The 17,854-nt window shown below is 42.7% G+C and overlaps 2 protein-coding genes across 3 annotated transcripts; one reads left to right on the top strand and one right to left on the bottom strand.

Annotated features, from left to right (window-relative positions):
- The first annotated feature begins 428 nt into the window (after positions 1 to 428).
- LOC115574836 (T-cell surface glycoprotein CD3 gamma chain) lies at positions 429 to 3,554 on the top strand. 2 transcript variants are annotated; one of them, XM_030406467.1, is made up of 7 exons: positions 429 to 735; positions 1,072 to 1,148; positions 1,306 to 1,326; positions 1,504 to 1,707; positions 1,838 to 1,981; positions 2,731 to 2,792; positions 2,915 to 3,554. In XM_030406467.1, the coding sequence occupies exons 2-7, from the start codon at positions 1,094 to 1,096 to the stop codon at positions 2,966 to 2,968; spliced, it is 540 nt and encodes a 179-aa protein (XP_030262327.1). In that variant the 5' UTR covers positions 429 to 735; positions 1,072 to 1,093; the 3' UTR covers positions 2,969 to 3,554. The 2 variants fall into 2 exon arrangements, with proteins under 2 accessions (XP_030262327.1, XP_030262319.1); XM_030406459.1 differs by lacking the exons at positions 429 to 735; positions 1,072 to 1,148 and having other exon boundaries at positions 1,160 to 1,326.
- A 6,916-nt stretch (positions 3,555 to 10,470) lies between these two features.
- LOC115595192 (T-cell surface glycoprotein CD3 epsilon chain-like) lies at positions 10,471 to 15,434 on the bottom strand. The gene is given in 6 exon segments (XM_030439359.1): positions 10,471 to 12,417; positions 13,857 to 13,912; positions 14,169 to 14,312; positions 14,412 to 14,437; positions 14,439 to 14,628; positions 15,190 to 15,434. Coding segments are annotated over 6 exon segments (540 nt in total). The 5' UTR covers positions 15,254 to 15,434; the 3' UTR covers positions 10,471 to 12,357.
- Between the last annotated feature and the right edge of the window lie 2,420 nt (positions 15,435 to 17,854).

Here is a 17,854-nt window from a genome sequence, read left to right as displayed (position 1 = left end):
TGTGCTGTGAAGCTCCAGGAGATATTTTTGTGCAGTACAAAAACTTCACCTGACTTTCCGTCAGCACTGGGGTGAGTAGATAGTGAGTGGATTTTCATTTTTGGGTGATTCTTGTCTTTAACATTGTTAGTGGAGGGATTTTTTAGATCTTTTAGTTGACTAAAGGTAGCACACTGTAAAAAAATACCTCATCACAAGTAACAATCTTGCGTAGAATAATTTTTCAAATGAGTGAAAAAGTTTTTTTTTTTTTTTTTTTTCATCTAAAGTACTATTATATTACAAGACTTCATCAGATTATGCTCATAACAAACGCACCTAATGATCCGATGCATTATTTTGCGTGTAAAATCTGAATTTGTTGTGTGACTTTGGCTTCAAATAAAAAGTAATTGATTCAGGGGCCTAACGTTTCCCTCCAAATTTCCAGTGGAGCCGAGGATCAAAGCAGCGTGAGATGAAACATAAAGAAGCAAATACTCAAGCAGACGCACTGAGTTATGTTCCGCCGGTGTCTAACGTATGGTGTCGTTGGCTGAAAGTCACAGAGAGTCCTCCAGATGCAGAAGTCAACAAAGCCTGCTGAGGTGGAAAATAAACCAATCACACTCACTTCCTTCTCTCCCTCACACACACTCACACACACACACACACACACACACACAGACGGAGACACTTCAACAGACGGAGACGGGACACTTTGACATCAGGGACACGACGGCTCTTTATTCTGAGGTCAGGACTTTTCATTTAATATTTTTTGCTGAACATCGTATTTTAGTTTCAGTTCATCTCAGATTGTGTTGTTGCACTTTATGTTTTGATGCCGACCAAATGATACATTTGTTTTATGAGTCAAAATCACCTTATAACCCACAGTGTGAGCTCAAATCAAAGGTAAGCCGAGCGAACTTTATTGAAATGACGCCTGCTGTCGTCACTTATCTGTTACAATAAGCTGAATAAAATGGTTGACAGGGAGCAGAAAATGGCGCCCTTCCTGTTTTCTGTCTGTGGGCTCCCTCGCCCGCTCTTACGGTGACCTGAAATGTCTCCTTCTGTCGTCAGCAGAAGTCGGAGCAGAGAACACACAATGAAATGCCAGAGCGCTCTGTCTGCCTGCCTGCTGCTGCTCTGGACGCTGACCGGTAGGCCTCTGCCATGATTCTTTTTCTGTTGACATGAAATCAAAATGTGAAAATCAGTCGGGTTTGATGAGCAACAACAAACCTTTTAGTTTTTTCACTGGTAGGAAATTGCATGCGAGTAAATGTTCTCCTGTTTCTCTCCAAATTTCTCCCACAGCGTCTGTCAGTGGTGCAGATGGTAAGACTGCTTTAACAGTTAAAAGGGGGTTGTGTCGTTGTAACTACATGCATGAAATTAGGTTTGAATCGGCCTTTGTGACAGTCTGCCTGCGGTCCATTTGAAGGAGCATTTCAATAATCAACAAACAGCGCAGATGTATTGTCCTTAATGTTGCCGTCTCTTTTTCCTACACAGATGCAGCAAAGGGAGGTGACATAAAAGTGAAGACTATCTCTGATGGGATTGAGCTGTCATGTAAGGATGGACAAATTAAGAAAACCGGAACACAAGACACACCTGTTAAATCCCTTCCGCTGACATACTTGGATGAGAACACAGGAGAGTACGGATGTGTGGTTGATGATCAAACTACATCCCGCATCTATGTGAAATTTCGCTGTAAGTGCCTCGATCACTCGCATTTACAATGTAATTATGAGGACAGTACTTCTTGACACTATCCACACTTTGGAAATGTCAGATTCTCAAGACATGTTTCTTGCGTGTGTGTGTGTGTGTGTGTGTCCAGCCTGTGACAACTGCATAGACCTCGACGAGGGAACGATAGCCGGACTGGTTACAGGAAACGTGGTGGCTACGATCGTGATAGGAGTGGCCGTCTATATCGTCGTGTCTCAGACCCGGATCGGTCCAAGCACCTCTCACAAGAAGAGTAAAAACAATCTATCTATCTATCTATCTATCTATCTATCTATCTATCTATCTATCTATCTATTTTTAAATACGATAAATATGATTAAGATTTCTGTGTTTCCCTCACCTTTATTCTTTTTGCTGATTGGTACACCAGTAAGTGAATCTGTAATGACACAGGATTGATTTTCCTGAAAAGATTTCCAGACGTGTTCACCTTTTTTGTTTCAATAGTCCAGTGGCCATGTAAACTATAGACTCCAGACTTACTGAACATCGACAGCCCGTCAGAGAGCGATGTTTAAATGTCCGTGAGAGATCACAGAGAACAAAACCTCTTCCTTTGTTCCTATGGGTGCCTGTTGTTACATGTGAATATATATTTTTTTTTACATTCAGAACTGCTGTAGTAGAGTAGAGTAGGTGAGATACATAATCAGTCATCATGGCGTACTCTAGAGTGGAGACCCAGGAAGTAATGATGGATAGCAGAAGCACGGACGACATCAACAAGTACTGCCGTTGTGATGCTTACAATAATCCATTATGTTGACCGTGCCGTCGTGGTGTCTGGTTCAAATATGATCATAATAGATGAGAAACTCTGTACAGTGAACACGGAGCATCCAGAGGCAGCCGCTCAGCTGTCTGTGGCTGTAGGTGCGCTCTGACTAGCCTTCATAGCAGATAGACCTTAGGACCTGTTTATCACTGAACTCTGCTTGCTGGTTATTTGTATATTCATATTTTCAATACTTCTATCCTCAGGCTCTGATAGACAGCATCTTGTTTCGAACGAAATGCCCCGAGGTACCAATGACCATTATCAGGTGAGCTCAACTGTGCGGGGCCTCTCAGCCGGCATGTGTGATCATCACGTGTAAAAATGAACTCGTGTGACACTTTTTCTCTTTGTCCCTTCGCTTTCATCACTACGCCATTCCGTCCTCAGCCACTGAACACCAGAACCCGCCAGGGCGACACTTACGATACGCTTCACAAATAATAGAAGGGCGATGGATCGCTGCCTGGGAGCCCTCCGACTGAAGACATACTCTCCACGTGTCCTCACAGCACAAACATCTGCAGGAGGGGAAAGTCTGTCACTGTTTCTGCGATGGCCGTCGATCAGCCCTGGTGTATGTTTCTCTGTATGATACTGTTTTTGCTTAAGATCTTATTTTTACATTGCCTGTAAGATGTCGCTCTCGGTAGACCGCTCACATAGTTGCCAGCAGCCGTAGTTTAGCATTTATGAGCCGCGGTTCTCATCGTGGTTTAATTCTAATGAACTCCGTTTGATCTTTTCATTCGCTGTCTATGTTTTTTTTCTGTGAGTACCTGTAAGTAGGGCTGCGACCTCGTACACTGTACTGCGTGGCTTAACAGTGAAGTGTTGATTTTGGCAAACAACGCTGACATTGATCATTGTGCAAAATGAAACATTTAGGAATCAGACTGTGCTGTCTCGTCATGGTGGAAGTTAATTCAGTGCATGTGCTCAAGTGCTTTGTGCTTTGTGCTCAAGTGCTGTTTTCAGTTAAACTTGCTACTCTCTACTATAATAAAAAAGATAAAACAAAAAAAAGCTACTTGATGCCTCCTGTCGTGTTTCCAGGGGTGCAGATCCGATGTCAGGATTGGGGGGGACACAAAAGTGATTCTTTTTTTTGGTCCGTATGCAACTCATACCATGCCACCATTATATGCATTACATTTATTGTGCTCACCTTTCTTGTTTAATTGTCCTAAACAGCCAACAGCGCGTATCACTGCTTACTTAACTTTTATATTACTAAATCATAATTTTAAGGGTCTCGGGCATGTAATGTCTACTGTTGGGAATCGTTATTGATTATTAATTATTAATTAATATGCTGTTATTAATTAATCACATTTATTATAGTTGATTAATGAAACCTAGGTAACTATGAGTCATTAATGAACACGGGGCACCACCCTGAAATCAGGGATCAAAAATCAAATGATTTACCTTTGAGTCTCATAGCCTGAAAAATAGTCAACTTGTCAATATTATGGAATTATCAATAATTAGACAAGAGGGAAGGCGTGAATCCGAGCACTGGCCATCTCAACCAGCAGTTATTACAATATGGGATTGTGCAAAATAATCACAGATGCTGCTCAGTTAAAGTCAACAGTGTTTATTAAAGCTTTCTCCACAGAACAAACCACTTACTTTAACAAACAACAATTTCCTTAACAAAGCTAACAACATCGAAGCATACGCAAGCCAAACAGGTACCTGGGTGGAGGCGTGTGTGTGTGTGTGTGTGTGTGTATGTGTATCAGGAAGTCCCCAATAAAGACTACAAAGATGGCCGAAATGCTTGGAAAGTCACGTTCGCCGGACTACAAATTGGTGGGCGTGACTTGGGAAGTCTCGTCTGAGAGACTACAGGGAAACACCGGACGTGACTTAGTGTCACGCGAGAGCGCGAATTCCGAGATGATGAATTCATTTTCACTGATTCATATACCTGGAACTCAAAAATGGCGGCTGTAACTGTATCGACCAAAGGTGATCACTACACGTGCGCGCAAGGTTTGAACAAAGTCAGCGGTTGCGCCGTCTTTGATCTCGTGTGCGGTTTGGTCACACAAGGGGTGAATCTACAAGGATGATACCCACTGTCCCAAAAAGGTAGCCGTGCTACCGGGGAAGTCCGTCTTTTCAGTCAATAAAGGGGATATGCTGGACATACGTCTTATGTTATAGCGGGGTTGTTAACTATGAGTTCACAACAGATCGCCAAAGAGTGCGTGTATCTCGGTGTGTGTGTGCGTGTGTGTGTGTGTGTGTGTGTGTGTGTGTGTGTGTGTGTGTGTGTTAGTAAAAGAGGGAAGAAGCTAAGCGGGGCTTAGCAGACGACAAAGAAACAAACACAAACAACCATGTGGCGCACAGCGGTCGTCTCTCCCTCGAACAGTGGCCGGCAAGCGAATCGAGGTTCGTTTGTCGTCCGCTGATCGAGCCGGAGTACGACGTCTTGTGGTCACACACGGCGGCAAGACCGTACAGGCTGGATTAGCCTGAATGAGCTCCTAGCGAGCGTAGCAAACACAGTTAGCACACAGTGCGGGTAACCATAAATCGGACTCGGCGGCCCTTTCACAACAGAATACAAGCACAACAAAGAAAAACACGCTATGTACTATCTGTTTCTGCCCAAACAAAAGCCTCTTACTTTGGATGCCGCTTGTTGCGGTAGCGTGGGGTCCGTCTGACCCGAAGCTCCAACTCGTTCGGGAGCGCGGGCGCGGAATCAGCGTTAGCGTCCTAGCGACTGATGGCAGGCTGTACCACAGCGATAGGTCGACTCGTAAAGGGGACAGTTTTGTCCCCTCTGAAGATTCTTTCTTCCTTCTGCAGGTAATGAGGAGACGGCTGGGTGCCGCGTTCCTGGATCCAACGATTATGACGAACGTCCGAACAAAAATGAAAGTGAAACAAAAACAGTCTCTGTCTCGTCCAGCGAGGAGGGAACTGAAATTAGCTCAAGCAAAAAGGGGAAATGAAAAACGTTTCTCGGAGTTGTACCCTTATGGCAGCAGTTGCGTGAAACCGAAGTCTCTTCACAACGGACGCTGCCGAGTAGAAAGAGCAGGAGGGGTGCGTGACCTTTTAACGTGGGGGTGACGTCATTGTGATCCTGGCGGAGCTTCCGGGCTCACAGCCAATAGGGACCGGGTGACGTCTTGGGGCAGGTCAATCTGGTCACGTTTTTCACACCTGGTCGGTCTTTTTCCCTGTTCTTTGTTTGGTAATTCCTCGTGTGAGGCCCTAGTAGTTAGGCTTCTGGTTTCAACTACAGGCCTCTCTTGGTCTCTTTGTTTGAGACATGTACATGAGGGCATGAGGCCCAACACTACTCATGTTTTCGCCTTTCGCCTCCCTCCAACCCTTCCAGATCCCAAATTCTTCTTACCATCTTCCTTTTCTCCCAGTGTATGGGACTACTTTATGCATGATTAATTGATATGGATGAATATCAAAATATGAAGCCCTAACCAAGTTGTGTAAACTAACAGATCATGTTTTTAATGATGATTAAATGATCAAGTCTGAAAATACATTTGTTCAATTTTGAATAATTTAGGGTATTTTTATTGGGGGGGACAATTCATGTTTTTCAGAAATTGGGTCCCCCCCGTCCACCCCGGGATCTGCACCCATGCATGTTTCAGAGGAGTTGTACACAGCTCCATAAAACAAGACAATTCCCATTCTATAACCACTCAGGTGGTTTCACTGAGATATTTTTTTAAGGCTTAAAAAGGTCTAATTATTCAAACTAGTGCAGTGCCCGTAAGAAAAGTGTATTCCTATAAAAAAAGTGGGAGGTTAAGCAGCTTTTTCATGGATAGCCAAATGAGGCTGTGTTTGAAGGTGGGACGTCAGGGATATTTAGGTTGGTTGTGAAATCCGATATTCCAGGTTATAATTGGCTGTTTTTGACTTTTTGATTTTGCCATTATATTTCACCTTAAAAACTATTTACTTGGTGTCATTATTTTCAGCACAACCTCACATGTGTGACTGTACAGTTCTTTTTTCATTTTGACATACTGTATTAACACAATGGATCTAAAATCACAAAAAAAACATAAAATCCGAGTAGAAAAAGTTAGATTTTTTTACTGTGAAAACCACAAATATGTTTAACAAACCATTTTTTTTTTTTTTTTTTACTTATAATGCAAATATAAATTGTTGTTTGCTAAATTTGTGCATACATTTAAAGAATGTACAAGGTTATATGTAACTATTTACATTTAAATGCAGGCAATGCTCAGGTCTGCCTGAGCTCCTTCCAGCTGAATAAATAGTTGGACTGCCTGCTCCACATTCAGCTTCTCCTCATTATTCTGACTCATTAAACGAAAAACCGACTCCACTACACACTAAACACACTACACCAAACACTACATGACACACTAACTACACACTCCAAACACGCTAAATGTCACAAATCTCTCAACTCTCAATATCGCTGTCTACACACCGACCGTCGTTGCCTGTCAATCATCCGCCTAGGTCCCTCCGACAACTTCCTGTTCCTCAACAACCAAACTTGCTGCTTGGACACTTTCGTGACAAAAGCCCATTTTTACCATTTCTTCCTGCACCAGACACAAAGCAAACGTGACGGCAATGTTCGCGAAAAAGCGTGGCGGACATTATTTACCCTCAGTCCGGTTTTGGACGTGCCGATGCGTCCGGTCCGTCGCCTCGGGAGGTGGGCCGTGTAGCTAGCGGCTAGCGGCTAGCTACACATGAACATCCACAGATTCCGATTCCACTTTGTTGTCCGCGCGTCTCCGGATCTCCTCTGACCCGAACAGACTTGGTCCGGACTCATTTAATCTCATTAATCCACAACAGCCAGTTTAGATGCACAGAACAGAACAGAACAGAACGGACCGAACCGCCGGCAAAATCCCGGTCCAGCTCGCGCCGCTGCAGGTATAAATCCGCTTGTTTCTTCAGGTATGTCGTGGGCTTGAGCTCTGCAGTGATTGGCTCTGGTGCGCACGTGGCCACGGTGTGCAGTGATTGGCTCTGGTGCGCACGTGACTGTGGTAGCTCTGGTGGGCTATGCTCGGCGGAATTTGTAAAGCATTTATGAAATAATTTATTCACGGTATCATTGCAGTCCAAACAAATGCTTAGATGCACACCACTGAACCACGCAGCCATGTTGAAAGTCTCGGGTCAGTGTGATCCTTATCCGCAGAGATATTTGACCAACAGACACACACACACACACACACACACACACAGACAGAGATTCCGTGCATTTATAGAAAGATGTTCATACATAAAGCTAATTAAAAGGTCTGTTATATTATATTGATACAGACTGTTGTTGCAGAACATTGTTTGTGTTCCCTGTGCGTGTTAATTCCCTCATGACCCTGATCTCTCGGACGGGAAACGCTGCATTCAAACGATTTAACTTCACGGCAGCTACAACAGTGACATACTGGTCGTTCACTGTTGCATCAGAATTCATGTAATTCTATAATACATAATAATATATCAGTCATAGGGACCATTCCTCTGCATAATGAGCGCTTTTACTTTTAATTCTTTCAAAGTTGTCATGAAAATGAACAAAGTTTCTGATTTCACTCATCATACTTTTTCAATAACAGCCAATTCAAAGCAACATTACGTACACGTTGGCATTTTGTGCGATTTGACGCCCCCACAGTTTGTGGGTGCGACACCACTGTCATCTACACAAATACCAGGTCTGTAACAATTTGTCAGACGTAATGTGGTTCCTAGCTGCAAACAAAAGTCATTCAAGTGTTGAAAAAATTGTATCTAAGTAACTGTATGTATGTCTGTGATCCTCCCCTCTCACTGAAGTTACTCACAGAGACACCACTCACACTATTAGAAGACAGTGTACCATCAGAATGATGTTGAGGCTGGTATTTTAAGTTAAGAAAATGAAATAAAATAAAATAAAATTAGGTGTCATCACGTCACAGAACCTTGCTGCCAGTGGTGTCAGCCATTATCGGTCGGACCTGCCAACGTTTAGTCACTATACACTGTTATTATTCAGCCCTGTTAATCATTTTGGAAGTAAAAAAATTAGTCTTTAAACCCGCTCTCTGAAGTGTGGTCTCTCCTTTTCTGAAGGCGTTTCTTCATCAGAATTCATACGACGTAGATATTTTGGGATCTCTCCATTTACCTCCCGTAGCCTTCAGCTGACACCGAAGCGAGGTTCGGAGACGCAATGACCCTCCCTTCTTTTTATTCATGAATTTAGTTCAGTTTAATCTCATTTGATTTCATTTAATGTAATTTAATTAAATGTAATCTCATTTGATTTTATCTAATGTAATTTAATTAAATGTAATCTCGTTTGATTTTATCTAATGTAATTTAATTAAATGTAATCTCATTTGATTTTATCTAATGTAATTTAAATACATTTAATCTCATTAGATTTTATTTAATATAATTTTAATTTGATTTAATTTAATTGTGCGGTAGCAAACAAGATGTTGCCACTCCAGGAAAAAGAGTGTATAGTATAGGAATAAAACAAACAAACAAAATGATAAAAAAGAAAATAATAAAAAAGAAACAAAGCATGCAAAGACCGGTGAGTTCAAATAAACAAAGACCAAACTTCCTTCCTCTTTTAGGTTCCTTGGACACGCGGAATATCACTTTTCTTGGATGAAGGAAAGTTTTACAAAACTTCCGCAGATTGAAAAAAAATCTGTCATACTTGAAAAGAGTCATAATTGAAAATGGTGATGGAAAAAAGAGCTTTAATTCGGGGCTGTAATGGAGGACCGTTTCACTGTTGCGCTGCTTCTTACTTTCTCACTAATGGATCTGAACACTTCCTGCACCACTTGCTCCTGCTGCTGTACTTCACCACCACCTCACGAGCCTGAGAGTATGTCAGACGTCTATTTCTGTCTGTTGCACCGAAGCTGCGCGCAGACGAGAACACACGGCGACACAAAGCAGTGATTGAGAGAATTGCACAACCAGGTGGAAGAGAAAAAGGTGATAAGACAAAAAGGTTAAAAGAGTGACGAAGAAGAAGGGGAGGAAATGGAGGAGGAGGAGGAGGAGGACAGAAACTCTTGCTGCTGAGTTTTAGAACAAGCCTCTCCACGTCAGATATTCTGATATCTTAAATTGTTTGATCGCTGCTCGGAGTCTTCTCTGCCCTCTCTGCTCGACGCTGCTGTGACAGAGCTACAGTCTTTTACCTGAGGAGGAGAGAGGAGATCAAACCACCGAGCGTCGACAGCTTGGTTTCGAAACACAGCCCCGACAAGCCCACACTCGCGCACGCTGTCATGCGCCGAAGCTCGTGCAGGCACCTGTGTGTGCGCTCGTGCGCGGACGTTTCCCTCGCACAACCACATGAGCAGATGTAGGTCTGTGTGTGGGAACGGTTTGACTTAACTTAAGACAGATACAGGAGCACATTGTTTACCCCCTCCCCCCCTTCACCTCTTTGTTTTCTCTCTCGGCAGATGTAGATGAAGATAGCTGAGCAGCAAGTGTGGGAGTGTTTCCACTAAAGCTCCACGCCACAGTCGATTACATGAAGTCAATTAGAACCGGTTAATTACCAGCAGTCAGCGTGAATTATAAGAGATATTACGTGGCGTGTTTTTTCTGCTTTCATTTCCATCAGCACAGCTATGCGCAGTCACTGCCGGGAAAGCACAAAAAACACAAAACAAAGGGCAAAACATGACCCAACATTTCCACTGTGCACACAACTGATATGAAAACATGTGTAATAGGGATTAAGAAAATGTCAGATGTTTCCAGAGACGGCAAGCTCTGGCGACAGAGGCACCTCGACTGGTGATTGTGTTTGCGGATATGAGCTGCGGCTTTCGAGGCCCCGTCATGAATCGCACAAAGTTATATTGGTCGAGGCAGCTCAGCGCTGTTTCCGGCCATGACCAAAGAAGACAGAGCGAGAGCAGAGTTGACTGCGGTTTATTTATTAGTGACACAGGTCGCGCCCATAACAGTCACAAGAAGATAGGAACGAAAAAAAAAAAAAAAAAAAAAAGAAGCAGTATACAAGATGACGGGCAATAAAAGTTTGTACAGAAACATAATAAAAGTTTGTACAGAAACATTTTGCATCTGTTTTTCTTTAACAGTGCGGGAAGTCAGACGTGAGAATGACATAAGCAAACGGTGTATGTACAGAAAAAAACAGGTGTGCTGGTGTTCAAACAAGGATACAAGGTGTGATTTTTATTCATGACACTATTGTAAATCAAACAGTACTCTGCCAACCTTCTGCGTCGCTACACACATAGCACAATATACGCTGTACATGCTCATCGGCCGCTCCGTCGGGTTTGCCTTCACAGCCCCGTGCAATTGCTCTGCCAGGAATCCTGCCTTCAAAAAGCTTATTTTACTTATGTCACTGTTGAAAATGTGTGCATTTATTAATGTGTTTATCGCTGAGGTCAGAGTTGCACATCCTGCGCAGGCTTTTATTCTGAGAGACATCGTCAATATTCTTCTCTGCTTATGTATGTCAATAGGAGAGACCTCAGTGCTGTTAAATATGACCAAATTAACACTGATACGACAACTGTCAGACAGAATGAACTTCGTCATAAAAGCAGACTACGGCAGAGCAGGTTGCATCAGGCTGTGAAGGCGGACCCGATAAAGTGCCCACTGAGTGTTCACATAACGAAAAACATCACTTTTTCTCACCAACCTCAGCTATGCAGACAATTTATACAACTTTTTTTGTTCCGAATCTCCGACATTTCTGCCTCCACACCAGCACAGTGGACTCCAATGGACATTAGTTTGCGGCGCTCACGACACTGTGAGCATTTAAAACAGCAGACGGTAGTTCCCAACCTTCTTCGTCCGACGTGCCCGGCACAGCCCCATCAGACGGGCCCGGGCACCCCTTTTATCGATGCGCTCCCCCTCGACGGGGACAGCGTGTGATGTCTTCGTGACATTGCTCAATAGTATTTCAGAACACGGCAGACGCGGAGAATTATCGATGCTTGTTCTTTTCTCATGCCGTCAGTCAAGTTTGTATTCACACCTCGATAAAGGGCATTTCAGCCATTTATTCATTGCTTACTTGTTTTAACAGGCTCTTAATTACAGTTCCTCAGTATTACGGCCGACTCAGGACAGGCCGGGTCTGTGATAGTTAGCAGAGTTGTTGATAATGGATAGACTGGAAAATAACATCACGTCTTCAATTGGTTATCCTATTTGTGTCGTTTAAATTTTCCTCAGAGAACGCAGATTTGTCAGTTGTCAATTTTTACGTCACCGAATCATCACGTCTTCAGAAGCAGCGTCCCCGCTGTGCTAATAAATCTGCTAAACACATGCAGTGAAAACAATGCAATCGTTAAACTGGCAACGGACAAGTTTTCTGCCCCAACGTCTCATTGTGAAGTGAATGTTGATTGCACAACGTAACGGATATAGAAAAATGTCGACCACCGGGGAACGTGTTCACCCGGGGAAAAAAGGAAGGTTTGCTGCCGATCCAGTTCTATGACAGACTGAATGACTGAATAATCTCACATTTTGTGCGACTCTGAGGAAAACGGGAGGCACGGAGCAACTACTGTACCTGGTCAGCTTATACCAGGGGAAACTAAGACATTGTTTAATACATTTTTATTTATTTATTTATTTATTTTGCCATTTGGGTTACGTGACCCTTTAAACCAAAAAAAGAAAAAGCAAGTGCTTGCATGTTGCCGGGAGCGCGATTGTCATTTGGTGTGCAGTATGTTTTGTTTGAATGTTTGCCTTCGTCCCTGCAGCCGCTGGACCAGCACGCGCTGTCAGGCGACTCTTCTTTATCCAGTCCTGTTGACCTTGGAGTAGGTATCGTGGGAGCGGGTGTGAAGGTTCAGTTGCTGCAGAAACACAACATACAGAGTGTCGGGTCAGACAGAGGGTCATATTAATCCACGTACGTGTGGATGTTGTTGTTGTTTGAATCACAATACACACAGTAGCGATCTGTAAATCAGTCAAACGTGTTAGTGAGCTGTGTCGAGAAGTATATTCAGCATGTGAGCTGTTTGAATTGAATTGATTCTGCTTAACTTAAAGGAACAGTTTGAATTTTTTTGGGAATATGGGAAGCTGAGAATTAAGCCCTATTCGCACGGGACTAGCATTACCTGGGGACCTCAAGTGATTTAAAAAATTTAACCCGCCACGTCTGTGTTTCCTGTGGCGCATTTGCAAGGGATAAGCGAAGTCTGTGTATTAACTCGAATTTACTGACTTTATCCCCCGGATCAATCGCACTGGAGCCCTTGTTGGAGCAGCACAACGGTTAGATATGGTTATTTTTAATATAATAATAACTGGTGAGCCTGTTGAAAGATAGAAAAATGTTCCTTAACGCATGCTGCCATGCATGTAATCCATCTAATCTTTCGAGATTTCGCTATTCTGATGAGCCTCCTGAATTTGCACTCAAAATGCTGCCAAAACTTTTATTTATAATTGCCAACGCAGCCTCCATAATTTTCGACCAGGAAAAAGGCAGGAAAAAAGCAGAAAAAAGGCGTGGAAAACACAAAAAATTACCCCAAATCACAGAGATGCTGATTTGCACGGGACTAATATTATCACATGACCTCCGTGTTTGGCAAAATATGGTAGGTAATTTGCGGTGGAATTTTTACTTTACAAATTACGGACATGGCAGATTCGCAAGGGATTTTGATCACAGATGACCTCCGCAATTATTACAAATTACTGGAGGTCCCCAGGTTATACTAGTCCCGTGCGAATATGGCTTTAGATGATAAGATTTTACTACGTGTTACATGCTGGAGTATTTCACAGTTTCTGCATGGAATCCTAAAAAGCCGATATACACGTAACGCATATAAAACGATATAACGCGTTAATCATTGAGCCTATGCCATTGCCTTTGCTAGTGGGCCGATTTTCTTATTGACAGAGTCAGAGTAGCTGTTCCCCTGCCTCGACTCTTTATGCTAAGCCAAGCTAACCGGTAGCTTGGCTCTGACGCTGATCATCTCATGTAACTCTCAGCGAGAGAGCATATAGGTGTGTCCCCAAAAAATGTCAAACTGTTCCTTTAAATAATAAAAACAAAACGAATAGATAAAAAAATGTTCCTGTCCTTTTTCAGCTCCGATTCTGTTGTTTAAAGGATTATTTTACAAGGAGACCGGGGCTTTTCATCTCCTTATATTTCATTACTCACAACTTTTCAATTGAAGCTTATTTACGGGAGACAAATCTCGAGCCACCCGGGAGAAGAGGACCATTTGAGGGCAACATGCAGTAAGGACAGCAATACGATACTTACCTCATAGTCAGGTGATGGGACAGGTGGACCCCCACGGCCGCCTGAACGAGGAGGTGCTGGAGGATAATGACAGAAAATATGTGTGACCAATCACTCGTCCGATCAAACTCAGCACTGGCTTAAAAAGGATGCTCTCTGGTGCAAGTGCAGTTTAGCACTTAACACTTAAACACTAAATACTTAAAAATAACTAAAATGTGATTTGCACGAGTTGCCTCAGCTGCAGGAGTAGACAATCCTCATTCTCAACAGCAGATCAGAGGAACGTTTGAGATAGATGTGTAAAGTGGATCTGCTCGAGTGCATCCTTACGTTTGGAAGCGTGAGTGAGTCCTGCCGGGCCTTTCTTCTTGGTGCACTTGTAGACGATGAACATCACACAAATCGTCATCAAAATGTCGAAGACAATGGCCATCAGAAACATGAGCGAATCCAGTTCAAAACAGTTGTCACACACTGGGGGTCAAAGCACAGCAGTGGAGCAAGCGATAGGTCGGTGAGGACAACTGTCACGGATGGCAAATGATGAGAAATTGTGACTTTTTTTTAACTCACCCTTTCCTTGCACGTAGAAATAATAGGGTTTTTTGTTCGCTGTTTGGCTCTTCCTCGTTTATACAGCGGTAAAAGCCTTTATTTTTATATTCCATGATGAAGGACTGTCCTTCTTTCCGGCCCTCAAGTGGCTGTTTACCATTACCTTCGTACCATTTAATCCCATCCTTTCCTGGACATGTCATGGTGAACTCTTTCCCCCAGAATGTTACTCCTCCTTAAAACACACGGACACATACAAAGTAACATCAGTGTGCTTGTTTCAGCATGTCATTTTTCTCTCCAGCACTTTACAGTCAGAATGGAGGTCTGATCTGAGAGCTGGGGTTGGTCATGCACATCTGAGTCCCTCCATGTGTCACTGTGTGACCATTACATTCCATCATGCCACTGTCCGGAGACAGAATTGTTTCCAAAAAAAAGGGCCCACAAGAAATAACCAAAAAATACAGGTGATCAAAACAGGAAGCATCCGCACATTTTGGGGAAAACCGAGTGGCATACTCAGCTACAAAAAGGATTAAAGTGAACCAAAACATCGGCGTGTAAGAGGAACGCGGGTGCAGCGGGGTGAACCCAACAGAAACATGTTTTCAACAAAGCAGTTGGAGCAGTTGAGGCGCAGAAATTCAACACAGGAAATCGATGAAGTTTCTTTGAAGAAAGCTCTTAAATGTATTCAGCTTTTGGGTCAGAATTTAGGTTCTGATAAGCGATAACCAGTGTACGGGAACTTTAAGAAGTATGAGGTCAAATAAAATAAAAATGGAATATTTACCATCTTCAGCCTCCACAGTCGCTATGAACAGGAGGAAGACGGCGAACGCAGCCCGAACACCCATGCTGGTCTTTTTCTTTACCCAGCCTCTGTTTTTTAATTTTCTTTCAGTGCTGTGTTTCTTGAGGATTCTATCCCGTGGGTCACGATTTGTGAACGTATCCACTACGACATAAATGAAAACATTAAGCTGCCTGTTGGATAAGACAAAAGGATCAAGAGGCACTCCGGTTCTCTCTCTGACTATCTCTCTCTCTCTATACCCCCACCTCTCTCTCTCTCTCTCTCTCTCTCTCTCTCTCTTCTCTTTCACACACACACACACACACACACACACATACACACTTGTTGCACCCAACAGGAAGCTTTTTTTTTTTATTTCAAGATGCATTCACGGTTAAACCTCAAAATGAAGTCAAACTGAATCAGCGTGCTCTAAAGATATGCTCCTGTGCCATTTCTATTCTATTGATTTACAGTTCATTTCAATTCAGTTTAAAAGAGAAGATGAAATGAGTAATGTCTATTTATTTACCTTAAATGTCACTCATGTATCTATGATGATATTTGTATGCTCTGTGTTGCGTCGTGTACATGATCATTATATGATGTGTGCTCAGATCTTTGCTTGAAAGCTTTTCTTTCACAATTGCTAGCTTGTGTTTCTCCAGACAGAGTTCACTTTTTTTTCACAGCCAGCACAGAAGAAGTCGCCGAGGACCAAACCGTGAATCACTTTACATCCAAAATGCACTCAGTGACCGCATCTTTCAAAAATTAATTTCTACATCCAGCCACTCCTGCATCTAAAACCCTGAGCAGGGCACTTCATGCTTTTCAATTCCACGCTTTGTATACGCTGTCAAAAGGGCAGACTGTTGGCTGCTCCTCAGTAAACATTGCAGTGAGACCCCGCGGAGAGTCCTCAACCCCTACAGAGGAAAGTTTATGACCATCGTCCACGTGATGAGATGATTTTCTGGATGTCTGGACATTACTGCAGAGAGATGAAGCATGCAGAAAGATTCCTCTCCAGCTGTATTGTGAGAGAGGACGTACGGTGTTACGTCGGTGAGAACTTGTGTGACTGGCTCCGTAGAGTTTCAACATCTGACGCCGTCCTATATGTATGTACAAATTTGTACAAGTATGTATGGTACGTATGGAGAGTCTATACATGTTTTTTTTATTAACTTTTTTATTTCATGACTGATCTACTGAACCGTACAACGATACAGCCCACTGAAGGATAGTGCAGCTTTCAGAGTCATTTGTGTGACACGCACTGTAAGGTAGCACAATCATTGCATTAAGGAGGTTTACCTCCTTTTTATTGTAATGAAAACTTTGTGAAATAAAAGTTAATGAATGAATAAATAAATAAATAAATGAATAAATAAGCTACATTTTTAACATAATTTTAGAAACGAAGGTCACCTTTTGTCAGCTCAGCACAACAGAAGTCCATGTGGATTGTGCATTCTCTGCGGATCATTTTTCAATGCTGTGCCTTTGACACAAAACACATTCACTGAGCACATCTCTCAGATTTCATGAACTCATTTCTTACTCAAACTTGATCAACACCAAATCTTTATTTTTTGCCTGTGTTTATGTATAAAATGACGAAGTTTACATTCAAACCTGTGTCTATTATAGTAATACATATCACAATCTGCTGCGTGGATGCTCTGTCATTTCCTTTACAGTACTGATTGTGCATTTATTTGTTTAACCATTTTTTATTTATTTTATTTACCACACCACCGATGCTATCTTTACTGTAAGTAACAAGGGTTGTCTCACAGAGTCGAGTGTTGTACGGTCGTGCGCCCATGACAAAAGCAGTACAAACCGGACTCGAATTTTTTGTGACTTCAACTATTCCGACCTGAATGCTGAGTGCTTATTTTTCACTCCTTGATGACGGAACTGAGGAGGTTTGGCAGTTGCTTCTTCTGATTCACTGTTCCCTTCCAGCCACAGAGAGGTTTGCAGCCCATCCCAGGATGGTATCATCTTTCTCTCCATGTTATTCTACATTGCTCAACCCCATGGAGGAATTGTTTTCCTCACGCTGGTGGAAAGTTTTCTGACCATCAGCCACTACACACATACAGCTGTGCAGTACGTGCACGGTCACAGCGGTGTGGTCACAGTATGTGTGTAGTTTTTGCACAGACTGTCAGAAGCTCATGCGTAATTTGCGCTTCAGTTTATTGTGGTGATAGAGCACATACTGTACATATCCTGTGTGTATGTGATCTTATCTAATACTCTTGACATTTTCCTAACCTTTTAACTGTTTTCATTGTAAAGCGACGCTCATAGCGGAAGGCAAAATAATAATTAAATCTCCCCCTCGGATTATTAAAGTATTTCTGATTCTGATTCTGATTCTGAAAAGAAAGAGTTTTTATTGTACGGGGAGACCTGTTTCTTTCTCTTTACCGTGGATGTGACGATGAGCGCTTTGACCTCGACATGATCAGACGTCCCTCTCGGACACGTTGTGTGCTGGATGCCTGGACGTTTCAGCGGGAGATTGCAGCAAATCCTTTTATTTCAAACACGTCCTTGACAGGAACAGAATCTGCGCTATAACCGGAGAGGCAATTTAGTTCACCTAAAACTACAAACAGCCTCGTTTACACACCACATCCTC

This window comes from Sparus aurata, chromosome 2 (genome assembly GCF_900880675.1).
Source record: "Sparus aurata chromosome 2, fSpaAur1.1, whole genome shotgun sequence".
Taxonomy (NCBI): domain Eukaryota; kingdom Metazoa; phylum Chordata; class Actinopteri; order Spariformes; family Sparidae; genus Sparus; species Sparus aurata.
This window is presented reverse-complemented; position numbering and strand designations above follow the sequence as displayed.

Coding starts and splice junctions, on each gene's coding strand:
- LOC115574836 (XM_030406459.1), top strand. CDS start 1,182: ATGAAATCAAAATGTGAAAATCAGTCGGGTTTGATGAGCAACAACAAA. Junction 1,708..1,837: donor CATCTATGTGAAATTTCGCT/GTAAGTGCCTCG, acceptor GTGTGTGTCCAG/CCTGTGACAACTGCATAGAC. Junction 2,793..2,914: donor GTACCAATGACCATTATCAG/GTGAGCTCAACT, acceptor TTCCGTCCTCAG/CCACTGAACACCAGAACCCG.